The following is a 17,093-nucleotide window of genomic DNA, read 5'->3' as shown; positions in this document are numbered from 1 at the left end:
ATTTCTGGCATTTTCTTCATTCACATCTTTTGTCTTGATGAAAATGTTAACTATTATCAACAAAAGGAAGGTGTTATATTTTAGTTTCTAGCATAGAAGAGAGCTTAGTAACGTTAGAATAATAAAGTCATTTAAGCACACCTTTGAACAGTAAAAGAGCAATCCCTTGAATATATTTAATACATATAACAGTATGCCACAAGATTATGTCCTCCATTTCCATTTAGTATTATGGCAAATTTAATATTAGTTCCTTTAATATTATGACAAATTTAGATATCTGCATTCTAGAATATATTCTCTTTCTGTGTTACATCAAATATAAATATGAAAATGTTAATTATTATATATTTACAATTTTTCCCCTTAAGTGATGGATCCGTCGACTGACCTTAAGCTGAACTGGAATGAATCACGAGCAGTTCGAATAAGTAGTATTTTGACTCTTCCACAGTTTGAAGTTGGTGACGTGTCACTCGGCCGTTGTGACACATATATGTACGAAGGTAAATTATTTCAAATTTATCTAAATGCAAAACTTTGCTGTAAATAACTTCGATGTAAAAATTTATTTATTGTAAAATTGTATTGTCCGTGCAATTTTGACACTAGTTAGTGGCTAATGGCGTAGATTGTCGAGGTATAAATAAGAAGCTATTCAATTTAATATTGCTAAGGGATAACTTACTCAGAGGTTTCTGTTGGACTTAAAATAAAGCTTTATTTTAAATATCCAAAGGAAAAGATACAAAACAAACATGAAAATATTTGGAGCAGTAAAAACAGCCAACACTAATTACTGCTACTAAGATTATCTGCTGCATCTCGTTTTGGTCTGCGCTGGATTAAGTGCATCCTTACTTATTATACGCCTAGTTCTTCGAATCACTATTCTGTCTTGGTAAAGTTTTGCGAATTTAAAGATGAGCTGTAGATGTTTTACATAATACTCTAAAAAACAATTGTACTGTAATATAAAAATATGAGGTCTAGGATTACATCAACAACACTCGCCCTTAATCCCACATTCAAAACAAGATTAAGATAACTTTAAACAGTATAAAAGTAAACGTTCGTTCAATTTATTCTTGGGTAAAAATTTAGTTAACAAGTCAGCAATTAATATTATTAGAACAAATCAAATTACTTTTGATATTATGTGCTTTCACATTCTGATGAGTAAATTTAAGTTGATATCTATGTGTTTCAACCTATTTGAATTATTCTCATTAAATATACGCTTGGTACATGATTTATTATCTTCAAACATTGTGATGATGTTAACATTAATGACTTCACCAATTACTAATTTGAGCCACAATAAATCTTGAACACCTTTTCCTAAAGTAACATTGATAATAATGAATCTGTGACAGCTTTCGATGATTCTTGTAGTAATGGATATATTTTCAACTATTTTAAATACCTTTCTACTATTACTAGCAAAGATCAGTTTTTATCATTTTTATTTATACGCTTCTAGGATGTGGTCCTAATAAATCAGTTGCGATTATTTTGGTTGAAAGTCTTGCCCTTATATTATTGAAATACCAGCATAGCTATAATTAATTAATAATTTGAAATCTATCCCAGGCAATGGCGTACTAAGAGTGTGTGGAGGTTATCTGCCCCGGGTGGCTCTTTTTGGAGGTGGCATGTTTCATGTGAAATATGCATTGATGGACATTAAAATTGCTACACTATGAAAGTGGCATATTACAGATGTTACATTTGCATGAAAATTACTACTTCCTGGGATATGAAAATGATTAGCAATCCAGCGCATGTTCACAAAGTAGGTATAAGTAACACCGTCTGCATTGTGTATAAATGGGAAGAAAGCACAACGGATTTCTCATTTAGAAATGGCATCTGAATGTTGCTTGTTTGTGTAAAGGTAGTGATATAACCTCAAGTAAGAAGAAACCCCTACCAGCACGTGTCGGCATTCGAACGCGGCAGTATCCTGGCCTATCGGGACTGCAGTTTATCGTTCCGTGACATTACTAGCTATGTTGGTCGAGATCCTATAACTGCCAGGAGAATATAAAAACGACGGATCCTATACCATATTCAACTCCATGCAGGATCTCAATGGTCCACGGCCACTAATGCCAGAGAGGACAGACGCGCAGTCCTCTCGGCCTTGCGAGATCGTTCAGGCACATCATATGTAGTAAATCAGAATCTGCCTGGTATGCAAAAGACGACAAGTATCCACACGGACAGTGAGACGACGTCACCAGTATTACGGACTGTCAGTACTAACGCCATTCTTGTGGTGCACCGAAAGTGGTACACCGAACGACAACGGGCACAGGAATGGGACAAAGTCCTCTTTTCAGATGAACCTCGGTTCTGTTTGCAGCAGCATCATGGACGTATCCGTGTGTGGAGGTACCGAGCAGAACAAAAGTTGGCAGCTTATACTAGTAATTTTCATACGGACCTAGCACCTGGCGTGCTGTTATGAAATACCGTTGGTTCATTTCTTATTTGTACAGCCGGTTATATGTACAATATATACCCCCATTACATGTCTGACGTGTCTGAAATCGTAAGACCCGTGGCAGTATCCTATAAATAAGATACTGTATGACCACCTGTTGCCTGTGCTATCCTGACCTTCCTCAATACATAGAGTGCTCGGCTGTTTCCCTGACTAGCATATTCTCTAGATTTCTCAGCCGAAAAAACTATTCGGTCATGGGTTGCTGATACATTGGCTCGCTGCCACACGGCATAAACTACAACTGATAAACTCTGAAAGTTGAAGGCATAGGATTGGTGAGCGGAAATTTACAAGGAAGGTCTTTAGCTGTTAACCGTGAGAAAGATCTGGTACAAGCTTTTTACCCTTTTCAGGCAATTAAAACTAGAAGGTTGGTCCTTACGTAAAGGAAAGGTGTTTAATTTATGAGTAAATGTGTTTAATTTCCTTTAGTTTTGAACAGAAAAAGACAAACATTTTTCTTTCGAAATTAAATTTCTTTTCGAGAGAATGTTTGGAAATTTGTTTTGCGGATTGGCTGCAGTTAAATTTTAATTTTCAGAGCAAAAGAACTGTTGAGCTTGAGACGGTTTCACTTATAGAAATAATTGTGATTTCGACGCTTGTAAAGGAAGAAGGGGTTAGATTTTCTTGTAGAAAAAGAATGATTTCGATACAAAAGGTAGAATGAGATTTTGCTCCTGCAAAATAACGTCTAAAATGTAACAAAGGACAGAGAAAAAAGATCTTGCGGAAAGTTCTCTGCCTCTTGTAAGGAATCGCATGCCGAATGGTCTCTTTAACAGCCTGACAACGTCTGCTTTGCCATCCCTCTAAAAGGAAAGAGATTCCAGAAAAAAAATGGTTGTGTCGGACTCTTTATCATTCTGATTAGTTTTTTGAAGCAGCCGAAATTTTTACATTTCGATCATTTTGGAGAGCAACGCAACACTGGATGCTGTTTGGGAGAGCAAAGGCAGCACTGGATGCTGAGATGGGGTTTGAAACATCTGAGATACAATAGCTGTTTTATTTATTATTCTCTAGAGGTCAAAATGGCAATAGATTTTAGTCGCCGATTTTCTGCTAACTTTTCCAGAGATCATTCCTGTGGCTGATTTCTAAAACAGCCAGACTCACGGACATATACTGGAACTCGTCGAACTGTCGATGGTCCTGTACTGGTACTAGGGAGGTGTACTCTGAATTTTTCTTACTTCTTAAGTGATGATTATGAACTATGCTTCTAAAATGTGTCGGCCTAACAGAGATTTGCTCGAAAATCTTGAACTTCACTGAATGAATTTTATCTATTACTGTTTGATTTTAGTTTGACCTTTTTTCGGGGAGGAGTACGTTTAAGTATGTAATACTGATTTTAAGTCACTAGATTTTCCATTGTTAAGGACAGTCTATTTCTTCGAATGATTAAAGATAAAACTAAATTAATTTTATCAGTAGTACTTAAATTAATATCTGATTGCAATCGTAAGCGTCATAAGGGTAGAAAACTAATCTTTGATTTTTATCGATTGCAAAACAATAAATATTAAAAGAGGATTATAACTGAACTATAATTTTATTGGTATTAATTTAATGCATGATTAAAATTTTATAAGTATAGTCCATACAGTTATCTAAAATTGCTTAATTCAGATTATACATAATAAACGTGCTGTTTAGATGTAAATTTTATAAGTGAATTTTTATGATCTGTTTAGTTGACTCATGTTTAATTCTGTTCGGAATTCCTGGAACTTCTAGATTATGAACTTGTTCAAGTTACTTTGATTAATAATGGTTAGCACGTAAAGATGGTGCCTATAAATTTATTAAGTTCTTGTCTCATAATTTAATATTAGAGAAATAGTGACTGATTTATTATGCGTTAAATATTTTCTGGTGTTATAGTATATATGAATTATTGAATTCAGTGAATAATGCTTAGTCTTTGTTTGCAGTCAGAGAATACTAGATTACTGTAAAAAATATAGCGATTTTGATGCCTTGATTCGACTCAAATTATTGTGAAAATGATGTTTTAATCAAACTTACCGAATATATTTTTGATTAAGTGGGAAGTGGAAAATTAATTTACTGTGCATTATTAATACTAAGGCATTATAGTTAAAAGCATTTTAAAATGCATGCAGATTTTATCATTCTATCTCCCTAATGTAATTCTCTAAGAAGCAATCCCTATTATAAGGCAGATAGCCCTTAAGTGCTTTGTCATGTTAACATAACCTTAATTTATTATTTAAACGTACTGATATCAGTCACCAACTAAAAAGTAGAATTACTCGACACCAGTCAACAATTTTTATTTACCAGTTTATTCACTTATAAAATAATTGCTTCTTTGAATAGAACACCTATATATATATTTAGGTCACTAACACATCAATTATTTGCTTTTAGAAACATACAGCTGCATTAATGCAACTTTTCTGCTGAACCGCCGGATTGGCTACTTCATCATCAACACGTACATTCCTACGGTCCTCATAGTTTTCATGTCGATGCTCATATTCTGGATTCCTCCTGAATCAGCACCAGCTCGAGTATCTCTTGGAGTGACTTCTTTGTTAACAATTATCACCAAGCAATATCAATCCACAATGCCTAGTGTGTCTTACATAGTGGCTTTGAATATCTGGTTATCTTCTTGCGTTGCATTTGTCTTCTGTAGCCTCCTAGAGTACGCACTTGTCCTTACATTATTAAAGAGGAAAGAAAATGAAGCGAAATCCATCACTGACGATCAAACTGAAGGATCTGCTGGGAAAGAAGTATGTAGTTTTTTTTTTTTTTTTTTTTTTTTTTTTTTTAGAATTTTTAGTTAGTACAGTTTTTATTAGATTTTAATGCACCTATTTAATCATTTAGATTGTGAAAATGTTTTCTAAGCAGCATAATCAGTCGTACTACTCAACAAAGTATAGCTATGAATCTGTTATTGATCATAACTGTGACTATGTTTGAAATTACGTATCACGCTGTGTTTGCGTATGGTTGAGTCATTGTCCTCAATGCAGTCCCCTTACACCACTAAAATTCCGGACCCAGTATAGGAATTATGGAATGGGAGTATTTCACTTGAATAAATGCGAGCTCACTTTGTCTGGGGGGCTTCTCACCTTAACGCATAGGATATATTTTTGTTTTTAAAATTTAAATCCTTGCTACTCCGACATGCGCACCTTACAAATCACACTGAACAGACAGAAATTTCGAGAGATTCAGGCAGGATTCTAAAAGCAGTAAATACAATGCTCCTGGTGCGAAAAGTGATTAATGTAAGTAATTAATGTACAATCAAGTGTAGATTAATTACATAGAATTAAGAAGCAGGTATAATGAACAATTTTTACAATTGATTAATAAATCAACTATTTAAAAAGTCTTTGAAAGTGGCCAAATGTTTATAGAAAATACTTTTACTCAATTAAAATAAGCTCTTTTCGGGATTGCTGTATAAGGATACTTCGTCATAATAGTGCTGGCCAACAGCTTTATGTTGGGCACCCTTGCAAATGTTTCATGTCCAGACGAACCCTCACTGGCATGCATGAGGGCATCGAAACCCTTGTAATGACATATCATTTTGAGGGAGGCCCGTTTCTTCTATCCATGAAGCTATTATTGCTTTATTTATGAGTCAGAAGTAGAATAAGCCTTTTCGTCTTACGACTGGAAAATCAGAGTGACCATTTGAGGTGTAATTCAAATTTCCTCTGCAACTTACTACCCAATCTTTGAGTTCGTTACCCTAAATATGGACTGTACAAAATCAAAAAGATATAAGGTATTTTCTCGCTTCTTTCCGCATGCCTTCGTGGTGCAACTGTGAGCATAATCCACTCTTACTCGAGATGTACAGGGTTTGAGTCCTAGCGAGAGCACTGAACGTTTTTCACGTCTCCTGCTTCAAAAAAAAATACTAATGACTTATATAAGTATACAATATTATAAGGGTAGAACTTGAGAAATTTTACTATCATTACCTTTAGCTGAACTCTGTAGCTTGACCTGGGCTTGGTTTCCGCTGATGGAACTACCTGCTTTGGATTTCCTTCATTTTCTCACATGTAATGTGAACACAAATCAGTATTCCTTACAAAATCTTTCAAAAATGTATCCCTTTTCATCCATGTAGCTCACGCTTGCCGTGTTGTAATCAATCCGTTAGTTATTATATAGCAGAATGACTAGCATAACTGAAAACTTAAGTTAGGCTATAATTAAAATTTACGGCCTGTCCTTCCTTTGACAGTTTTAAATCGGATGCCTAAACAGTTCTGACTGCCAATATACCTATCGTTTTCAGGGAACGAGTAGGTCACCGTTTACAAAGAATTTCTTTATTCATGAGCGAGGGTACTGCTGAATGTATTAGCATTCTTATTAAGTTAATAGTGACTTAAATATTAAAGAAGAAGTATATTAGCTTTAATTTGAAAGGAATTCCGTGTTTATGTTTGTTTTTGATCATAAACTTTCGTTCTTAATATTAAGGTTTAATTAAACTTCCACTAAATTACAAATTCTTGAATTCGCGAGGCTACAGACGAAATTGTCTAACTGAAAAACAAGATTATATAAAATGTATAATTTTGAAAATAGAAGTAAAATTTCAGAATTACTTGAGCATCGGATATCCAATAGCTAATTATAAAAGCTGTTGTAAAAATGAGTAAGTAAATGTCAAAAAATTTAATATTTGTCAATATGAGAGTATTGCCACTGAATTAACTAAAATTTAGAAAAGAAATTTTAAACTAAGTTATTGTTTCAAATTAAGACCTGTTGACAGATTTTGAACTCACAAAGGCTTAAATTGGGACCCAACAGATGCAGAAAGTTCACAAACAGGTTCAACAAAATAATACACGTGATAGTAGCCATCAATATAAACAATATTTATAATAGAACCTAGGGTCCCTTTCCCTTTCAATGTGTCGGGACAAAGTAAATTCGAATCATGTTCAACGAGTTCAGATCCTCATTTCTAACATCATTTCAGTCATCGTTCAACAAAATTAACTCATCTTCAGAATACTACCCTCAAGAATGTGTCATATGCATATTTTCAGTAAACAGAAACAATATTGATAGTTCCAGCTAATTGGCTTGCCAAAGTTCAATAGCAAGCCAGCCGAAGCAAATGTTCTTGACATTTGACAGCCAGCCGAAGCAAATGTTCTTGACAAAGTATCACATTCTTAGTGCTTCAGATCAGAAGCACGATACTGTCATCCGAAAAGACTTGGCGAAGGCCATGGCAAATTACACGTACGAGGAACAAACTGGCAGATATGGATCTAATGTACGGTCAAACAAACTCGAAGCACAGTTGACAGTTGACAGTTGAGAGCAGAATCAGGACACCCGTGCGGCTTACTTAGACTATTCGGGTCTAGTCCAGGTTCCGCAACTATCCGAGGCAGCACCTCATGGGCCCTATAAGGGCATACATTGATCTTGTATACATGCTTACATAGTTCATAATATAGGCTTATAGTTACATAGTTCATAATATATACTTACATAGTTACATAGTTCATAGTACATGCTTATATACAAGTAGTTCATAATACATAGATGTTTCATAATACGTGCTTACAGTTCATACATATACATGCTTACATAGTTCATAATATATTGAGCCTGTTATGTATTACATACATAGTTCATAATAATTTTCATTGGCCATAATACATACATGTTTCATAATATATACAGTTAAAAAAAAAAGAGAGAAGAGAGATTGACAGGGAACTATTCCATACTGCAAAAATCTGTTCCCATTCCTCCAGTTTCTGCATTATCTTGCATATTTTGAAGCATTCCCATATGTTAGACAATGAGCAATTTCTGATGAGTCATATTCCACACTTCGGCATAGAACACTGTGTGGCTTATCACTGTCTCAAAGAAAGCTAGGGACGTAAGAGAGGTGTGCGAACGCTGTAAACGGAAGAGTATATCTTGCAAAGATTTCCTGCAATTCCTTCGTATATGCGTGAGCGATGGCACCCGACAATGATATTTATCGCAATACGTGGGGAAAGTTTTACATGAACGAATGCTGTTCTTCTACGTGCAGAATATGTCTAAACAAAGATTACTATCCCTCCTGGTTAGAGTTTGAGTGGTGAATGTTTCAGATGACAACTACCAATCTACAGTTTTCTGTCTTAGTATGATTCATTGATGAAGCTTCATTTACCTCGGAAAACATCTTCAACACTCGCAACGAACACGTCTGAGCTGAAAGCAGTTCTCATTTTACAAGTCTTGGTAAACACCAGCATATTTTTGTCGTGAGCATCTTAAACAAATACTCTTGGTATTGCTCGATGAGTTTTACTTGTTGTTAAAATGTTTAACTAGCACAATGTACCGTGTCTTCCTGCAATTAGTGCTGCCTGATTTGTTTCAGGCTATTCCATCGGCATAGAGGGACATGTAGTTTTCGCATACCTCTGTAGACACTTCTTGAATGTCATTTATTCAGGCGGGGGATTGGTCGTGATAGACCTAAGCCTCTATGCTCATTGGATATACTTCTTCTAGGGGCACCCGAAGTGTACAAAACACCTTGTGAAATTTGTGGAAGCTTCCATTGTAAAGGTCGTTGTTGCAATGGATGAGATAAAACGTGACACCAAGAATCTACGAGAAGATGCTCCAATCTTTCATTCGCCAACAGAAATTGCACAGCGGCACTCTTAGGACCCCATTTTAAACGTCTACTTTGAGTATTTCTTTGATCTGAGTGAGATTATACAGTTTAGGATTCGTTAATTCTCTTTTGTTTCACAGCTGACAGTTGTACATTTAGCTTTCCCTTTTCCTTACAATTTGAGTAGAATGAGGCTTAGTTTCCATTGTAAATAATATTCTTCCTGGTAGGCTCCTCTTATTTTTTTAAATAGTTTACGACCGCGCTGTATACTATTGATATATACACAGTGTTCGTAAAATTCCTTTGTGTAGTCTTTATTTTTGCAGTCATTGATTGTAGACATATACTACCAACTGCAAAAGGTTTTAAATGACAAAATTTTAATGTTTTAGCATCTATAATTTTAAAAAAGTGAAATATGTAAAAAATTACCAGATCTAACTTATTCGGTTCCCCGGTAATTATAGTTACATTTAGCAAGAGTTTATTCTCATTATAAAGTTATAAATAGAAAGTTTGACTTCCGTATGACAATTTACCGAGACATTTAATTTCAAAATTTGGGACTGCTGCATTTTTTTTTTTTTTTTTTTTTTTTTTTTTTTTTTGTGCCGTTTCTTTGAGTTGCGACTTATAAAATAGAATAATTCAAGATCTATTTTACGTTGACGTTATTCAGTGATATTCCTCTGGAACTTACATATGCGTAAAATTCTTTAATTTGCAATCTTATAACATATACACCGAACGCATTTTCATGAAACTAGTTTAAATATTTTATAAGTTTTGAAGTTTTAAGTACTAGAATCATGATCTAATAGTCATACAAAAAAAGAAAAAAAGATTCATTAGACTAGAAATATTCTTCATTTTAATTTATGGGAATAATGTTGTAAATTTTCGATATGCTGAAGGCTTATATTGTTTTCTAGATGATGAAATTATAAGATTCTGCGAATAAAATCATCTTCCTCGGGAATAAAATCCTGTATTGGTAAAAGCAATTGGTCCTGTATTGGTCTTATAATGGAAATCCCGTATTGGTCAAAGCATTCAACAGTCTGTCCAGCACTGCTCACCATCGAATCTGTTAGCATAAGAAACATTTTTCTAAGCAGATATTTCATTTTTAATCGCATAAAAATTTAAACATTTCACTATTCAGTTTGTATACTACGCCTCAATTTGATTTTAAAATTAAAAATTAAACATCTTAGTCAATTTTTGTCGTGCAGGAGTCACATGTTTTGGGTTTTATATTTAGAAGGAATACGAACTTAAACTAAAATAACTACAGGGAGCTGTAAGTAATATAGCTGTAGGCTGTAAGCAAAAGTTAACTTTGGTAGTTTTCTCCAAAATGGATTTTTTGTAATTTAAAAATGCCATAACACGAATATTTTTCTAATTCAAAGCACTTTGGAAGTAGAAGTATACGTCTATGCCCAAGGTCCCAAAAATAAAAGCCGTATATGGATTTTTATAGGCACGGTTTGTATACAATTGTAAATTTTCAAGTATTGTGCAGTAAATTGCTGATTTCAGGTCTATGTCATTCTAAACGCTGGCATGCGTTTATTCTTTCAGATAAAACTGTCAAATGCGATTCAGACAAGGTAAAAATGTTATAAAAATTTTTACTGTTTCCTGAGCAAGTATTTGAATGCTCAAAAATCTAGTAATAAACAAGATCGCAACATTCAGAAATTTTATTTTAGTTTATTTAGTTATTTAGTGTTTGTGCTTTTGTTTCCTTGCTTATTTTGCGTGTTTTTCTGCAGATCACAAATATTGGCACCGGTAACAGCGAAAGAAAATCTGGAAAAAGTGCTTGGATTAATAAACATTGCCATAGGTTTCAGAATTCACCTCATTTGATCGATACGGTATCTAAATTCGTGTTTCCTATTGCATTTATTGTATTTTGTATAGCATATGCAAATCTATACGTTACGTAGACTTATGTTACGTATGTAGTATATATGTATGTATTGTATTTATAATGTGGTGCTTGTGAAATTAAAGTGAAAGTTTAATTGGTTATGAAAGCCGTAAATGTGTATGTCACATTTAGGTGAAAAATTTTCTGCTGTTCCCCAATTAAAACTATGTAATGTTTCCAAAACTTTCTTCACAGGCTTTAAAATGGATATTTATTCCAATATTGATAATATTTATTATTTCAAAATTGAATTATTATATCATTTATAGTTAAGATTATTATTTTTCATACGCATTTTGTATTCACTGTATCATCTACTTTCCATACAGTTCTGCTTTGACGTTCTTTAAAAATGACAAAATTTAATAGTGTAAATAAATATTTATTTATTCTATTGAATATCTGATAAGTATAACATTCTTCTAAAACCGAAGTTGGAACATGTTGTAATGTTTTATTTCTTACCTGCTCCAAGAAAGCCTACGCGATTAGAAATTAGTTCTTCGTTTGCAATGAGGAAAATACTATTATGAATTTTCTGTTAAAAGACTTGCTTAAATGGTTATCATTTAATAACTTTTTGTGGAATGAAACGATCATTTTTCAAAGGATAGCAACATCAAAATCAAAGGGCATTTGGGATATCATCAAATATCCAGCGGAATGCCAGTGAAATTTTGATGACTGATCTAAATGTCCTTAAACAGCTCATATTTCAAGAAGTTTATAATTATTTTGAGCATTTGTAAACTGAAAAATAATTAAGATAAAAATTCATTGTAATGGTATAATGACTGAAAGTTAAGGAAAACGTCCTACAACCATTGAATGGACAGAAATTTTCAGTTTTTTTTCCTCCAAATCTGCTAAAAATACGATTTCTGGCACTAGGAATGCAACATTTCATGATGGTGATTTTTTAAAACGATAAAGACTCAAAGAAGAATTTCAGGAAATAAACCATTTAACTTATAGGTGTTCTATAAGAGGCTGAAGAGGATTAGGATATGAGTCTGCATATCGCCCATTTAAAATGTAATCATGAACTGTGGCTGTAATACACTTATACGAAGATACGAAATTCTCAGGCAATTTCCTTGGTGTCTCGAGTAAAGTATATATGTAACTCATAGTATATATTTAACGAGAAATGGAAAATAAAACCCGAAAACAAATGTTTTTTAAAACAGCGATTGACACTGATAATACAAAATAACTGGAGAAAAATCAGTCTAGAATTAATTAAAGAAAATTACATCAAAACTGTGCTAAAAACGTTGAACCGTATTTTGAAAGCTAATAGGAATCCAATAAAATAATTTGTTTAGTTAAGAATTCTTTTTTAAACAAAAAAATCTGATCACTTAGAGCGTGTAAGGGTGTTTAACTGCCTTAATCACTAATTTCTTCTTAGTGAAACTTATAAATTATGTCTGTAGAACGTCGAGTTATCGCCTTTTTTCTTAATCGGGCAATGGACTCAGTATACCAAAAAAAAAATGTAAAAATTAATCTTTATCTCCTTGTCGCTATTAACTTCAAATAATACGACATAAAATTTAAGTCTCTTTGACGGAAACTGGTGGATGGAATTTTACAATAAATTAACTGGCAACAAAACTAATGATTCTATGCGAAGATGCAACACTAACTGTGTCTAATAGTCGAAGCTTAATAATGTTCAACGCTTACTGGCCCATGTTTTCAAATGCCGGATTTCATGTCTATTCCTACACCAGCGGCTTCCTTTCAATAAACGGGAGCAGCGGAAACAAAAGCCAAATCTCTACAAATTCCAGCCGGCTAACTATATTTCCTCTCACTTTAAACTATTTAACTTACTCTGAAATATGCATAAACTTCTAGACTGAGTGGTACGTGACGAAATGAGTCATAAAAATAAGAATTAGCGTAGTTTTTTAATTACTACTAAAGCACAATGTCACAACTTTCGTGGCCTAATTTCCCATATAAAAGCGAAAGTTCTGAGTTCAGTATTCAGATTTTTTTAGCTCAAAATCTTATGCTTGAGATTAGGGTAACAAGAAGACTAATAAATTCATACCTCTGAGAAAATTACATTTTACAATTTCAGTTTAACGCATTTAGATGTTTCACATTGTCTTCGGATTTAAAAGTTTGTAATCACTTTTGTGAGACACTGTTATGTTAACTTAAAAATTTTAAAAAATTAGTTAAGTTAAAAGTAAAAGTTGAAAAGTAGCATAATATTATTATAAATATATCTGAAATTTCTCTTCCGCTTTCGTAGAAAACATATACTTTTGTTTAACTTGTGATGTTGCGTGGCCCCAACTTGCCCGCAGCAATAGTAGTGACTGCTATGAACTGGAAATTACACAAACTCTTAAGAAGGGTTTAACTCCCTTTTATTCCACTTTAGAAGTTACAGATGCGTTCACTTGACGCTCACAAACTACGCCGACCCGGCGGTTAAATAAAAATCATAAAGTACAACTAAAAATAAATAACAGGCTGAATAAATAAAGAGGTCACTACCTACGAGGCTCTATAAACGTGACTAACTTAACCGCGTTCTAAGATACAACTGAGATTTCAGCAAACTTTCTCAATAAGAAGTTGAAAGATTCAACTAACTGCCGAAGTAGACACACAGGCCGAAACGCGCGGTTCTTAAATTTCTACCTAGCAACCTTCACGCTCGTGAATCCAGAAAGCACACCTACAAACTCGTTTCCCTTCTATTTAACTTAAAATACTTCTGTTAAAATTTTGAATACTTTGCGCGTTCTACTAAAATTTACATACTCTGGCATTGGCAATTCCAGGGGAAAGTAAAGGCTTGACAGGAAAGATAGCTTAAACGTAAAATAAATGTTAGTTAAAATAAATATAAACCCTACAAACTAAGAGGTAAAATTTCAACTTAGTAAATTAAGCATATATTTTTTTTCAAAACACTTAAAACAGGAAACTTTAATGAGACAGATATGCATAAAGTGGTTCTGTTACTTAGGCATGGTTATTCTTGCAAGCAAATAGAAAATATTTCAAAAAGATACGTAAATATTATTCTTTTACAATTAAAAAGTTGACAATTGTCGCAGAAGAAGAGAAATGAGTAGGGAAAATGTATAATTTCGGGACCATTAGCTGAGTTAGGAAGCTGGCTATGAATACAGAGAATGCCTACTAAGAGAACAAGAAGTGAATTACCGCGCACCGGTGTTTTCTGAAAGGTAGAGAAGCTGTATAATCAGCCACATAACAGTAAACAAATGAACCAATGATTAGAAAATAATGACATCTTCTTTCCTGAGATAAAATGAAGTTTGAGCTAATTGAACGGTTTTCCTCGTTAGTAACAAAGGGCAAGCAAATCACGTTTAAATAAAAAGGAAAGATATGACAATAAAGAAGCATTTACTTGTGGTGGTAAAAAATATTTAACAGTAATTCCAGTAGTATGAATTCTAAATATCCATATATATTTTACAAACATTTGATTCCATTCTGTCTTTGCACTCAAGGTATAGAAATTTCAGCATGATAACATACATACAAACATAATTTGACAGCAAAACCGATTTTAAGAAAAAATATTTACATTATGGAATGATCCGGAAGAAACATGAAATCGTAATCCGCAAGGAAATATGAAAAAATTCCATTCATATTTTTTCTTTAATAAAACAATTCTACGCAAAAGAAGAACTCGAAGTAACTGCTTTAACACAATGACGTTCTATCCTAACGGAAATGCTTGAAACACTTAACGTCCTACGTATAAATAGATGCAAAATTATCTAAATAATACGGTCCATGAAGTTAATAGGTTTGTGATAAAATATACACATGAAAGAAACATACATCAAACGTAAAATGTCGAACTTTATAGTGGCATTAATACACTTGTGTACAAAGTTAAGGGAATTTACATATTGCATCGAATTTCTGAAAAACTAATGGACAGATTTCATCGAAACTTTTAATGAAACAGAGAAAAACATGTAGCATTCAAAAGTCATTTTATGGTATGTAGGCATGATTGTCAGTAAAGCTCATAAGGTAAGGATGTCCAAAATCCATGTTGTGATATCGAACTGAAAATGAGTCTAATATGGGCTATGGTCCTCTTTCGCAGTATGACACCTCGCGCAGTGTGACTGCATACTGGACAAAAGGCAGTCGAGGAATCTCTGTGACAATCGATCACACTGCTACAGCAAACCAGTTTTCAAATTCGGGACGTTTTTCGAAAGAGCATGGAGAGATGAATTTGCCATCCCAAAAGTTCCCTGGACATGTGCTGTAGGGTTAAGGAAGTTGTTGCAGTCTTCTTAGCCAAGCTGAAAATGCCGAGTACCTATCCTTATTCGTCGTTACGAATCTTGGTCAACCTTGTCTAATTCTTCTCGATATGGATCCAGTGTCCTGAAACTGTTTCCACTAATTGCAGACTACATTGGGTGTTACATTGACCTCTGTAGACACCTATGTTTGTAATTGGTCTGCCTCCAATCCACCGATGATTCTCCATCTCATTCCGTCATCCATTCGGTCATGACTACTCATTTCGCCTGATACCTTATAAAATTTACCCAACTTTTGCGAGAAACCCGGCGAATGCCGTGAGGAGTACGAGCACATAAATCGTAAAAAACCCCTCATGTGTATATAGCCCCTTCACTATTGCAGCTCCACAGACAAATGCACGCTTGCGTATTCGACTGTGAATATTTGCATAATTCTTCTGCGGTATTTTTACTACCTTAGGTTCAATACTTTTCGTAAAACTAGACATAATTTGCAAATTCTGTTATTGTTGCACACGGGTGTATTATACAAAACACTTTTATTACACTCTTTTCCTTCATACAATGCTCCTTTAATTCTCGATTTTTGTCGGTTTTCTTAATCTATCCCTCATAGGCAATGTTTGCGCTGCCAGTGCTTTGCAATGGCCTGTAAACTATCATCTGTTTTTTTCGTGTCTAAGCAGCATTTAAATTTTGTACCTCATTTACAATTTCCTTGAACCATGGAATATGATAAAAAATTACATTCAATGCTTGTGAAATTTATGAGTAAAGGTAAACCTTACCACATGTCTAGGAGGTTTATTATTCAATTTATTATTTTTTAATGCAAAATATAATTTGCATTATGTTGAGGTTGCATTATGTTATGTTGAAGAATGTGATTCCTTACAATGGCTGTATATGTAAGCATATTTAGTCTATGTAACTGAATGTTTAAATAAAACAATTTATAAATGTCTTAATAAAAGAACATTTGGTTTGTTTTCCTTGTGTCACGTTTCTCTTAGTTATAATACTTCTACTGAAATGAACACAAATTTCCTGAAATGCTGTAAAATTAACTGAAAATAATACTGCAGTATTTCTTTTATTTTGAAAATTTATGTCATTGCACTTTCAATTAAATTTATTTAAATTCCTTAAATTTTGCTTTTGTATCATTTCTTTAATTTTAGGTTTCCATTATTTTTATAATTGCATCATCTCATATTATTATGCATATAAAAAGAGAGAGAGGACGAAAATAGAACTTTAAACCTACCAAAATGGCAAGCTGCCTTTGGTAGATTTACATCCTATTTTATTCTTTTATGTATTATTCAGATTAATTTCTCAGCATTTTGAGCGACATAAATCGTATTTAATTAAATATTTAAAATTTTTATTTCTATCTAGCTATCCAACCATCCAGCTATCTATATAATGAATTACTGCTTTATTTGTTGTACATTTAATAGTTTTTGAATAGTTCTTTTTCGAATATTTAAATTCACTTTCGTTTCATTATAAACATTTTAATTTAGGAAAGTTGCCTTTTTCATTTCTGCTGTAGGGTTAGACTCATGGTATTAATTTAAATAAATTTATCTTTTTGATTTAATTTAATTACATATTTTTGTACATTTGTCGGTTCAGAAACAGGCTTTTTCTTTTTCTTCTGTCATT

At 33.3% G+C, this 17,093-nt stretch overlaps 1 protein-coding gene across 1 annotated transcript in view; it reads left to right on the top strand.

Moving 5' to 3' along the window:
• Positions 1 to 16,398, top strand: part of LOC118194561 (glycine receptor subunit alpha-2-like) — a 58,469-nt gene extending 42,071 nt beyond the window's left edge. The window contains exons 6-8 of the mRNA XM_035365707.2: positions 372 to 506; positions 4,913 to 5,283; positions 10,964 to 16,398. Of these exons, the coding sequence (XP_035221598.1) occupies positions 372 to 506; positions 4,913 to 5,283; positions 10,964 to 11,140 (683 nt within the window). The 3' untranslated portion in view covers positions 11,141 to 16,398. The remainder of the gene's footprint in view (positions 1 to 371; positions 507 to 4,912; positions 5,284 to 10,963) is intronic.
• Positions 16,399 to 17,093: the final 695 nt, after the last annotated feature.

The sequence above is a fragment of the Stegodyphus dumicola genome, chromosome X1 (assembly GCF_044657685.1).
Source record: "Stegodyphus dumicola isolate Sdum_Otavi_A_Nest chromosome X1, ASM4465768v1".
Lineage (NCBI taxonomy): Eukaryota > Metazoa > Arthropoda > Arachnida > Araneae > Eresidae > Stegodyphus > Stegodyphus dumicola.
The sequence above is the reverse complement of the archived record's forward strand: the minus strand, read 5'-3'. Positions and strand labels throughout refer to the sequence as shown.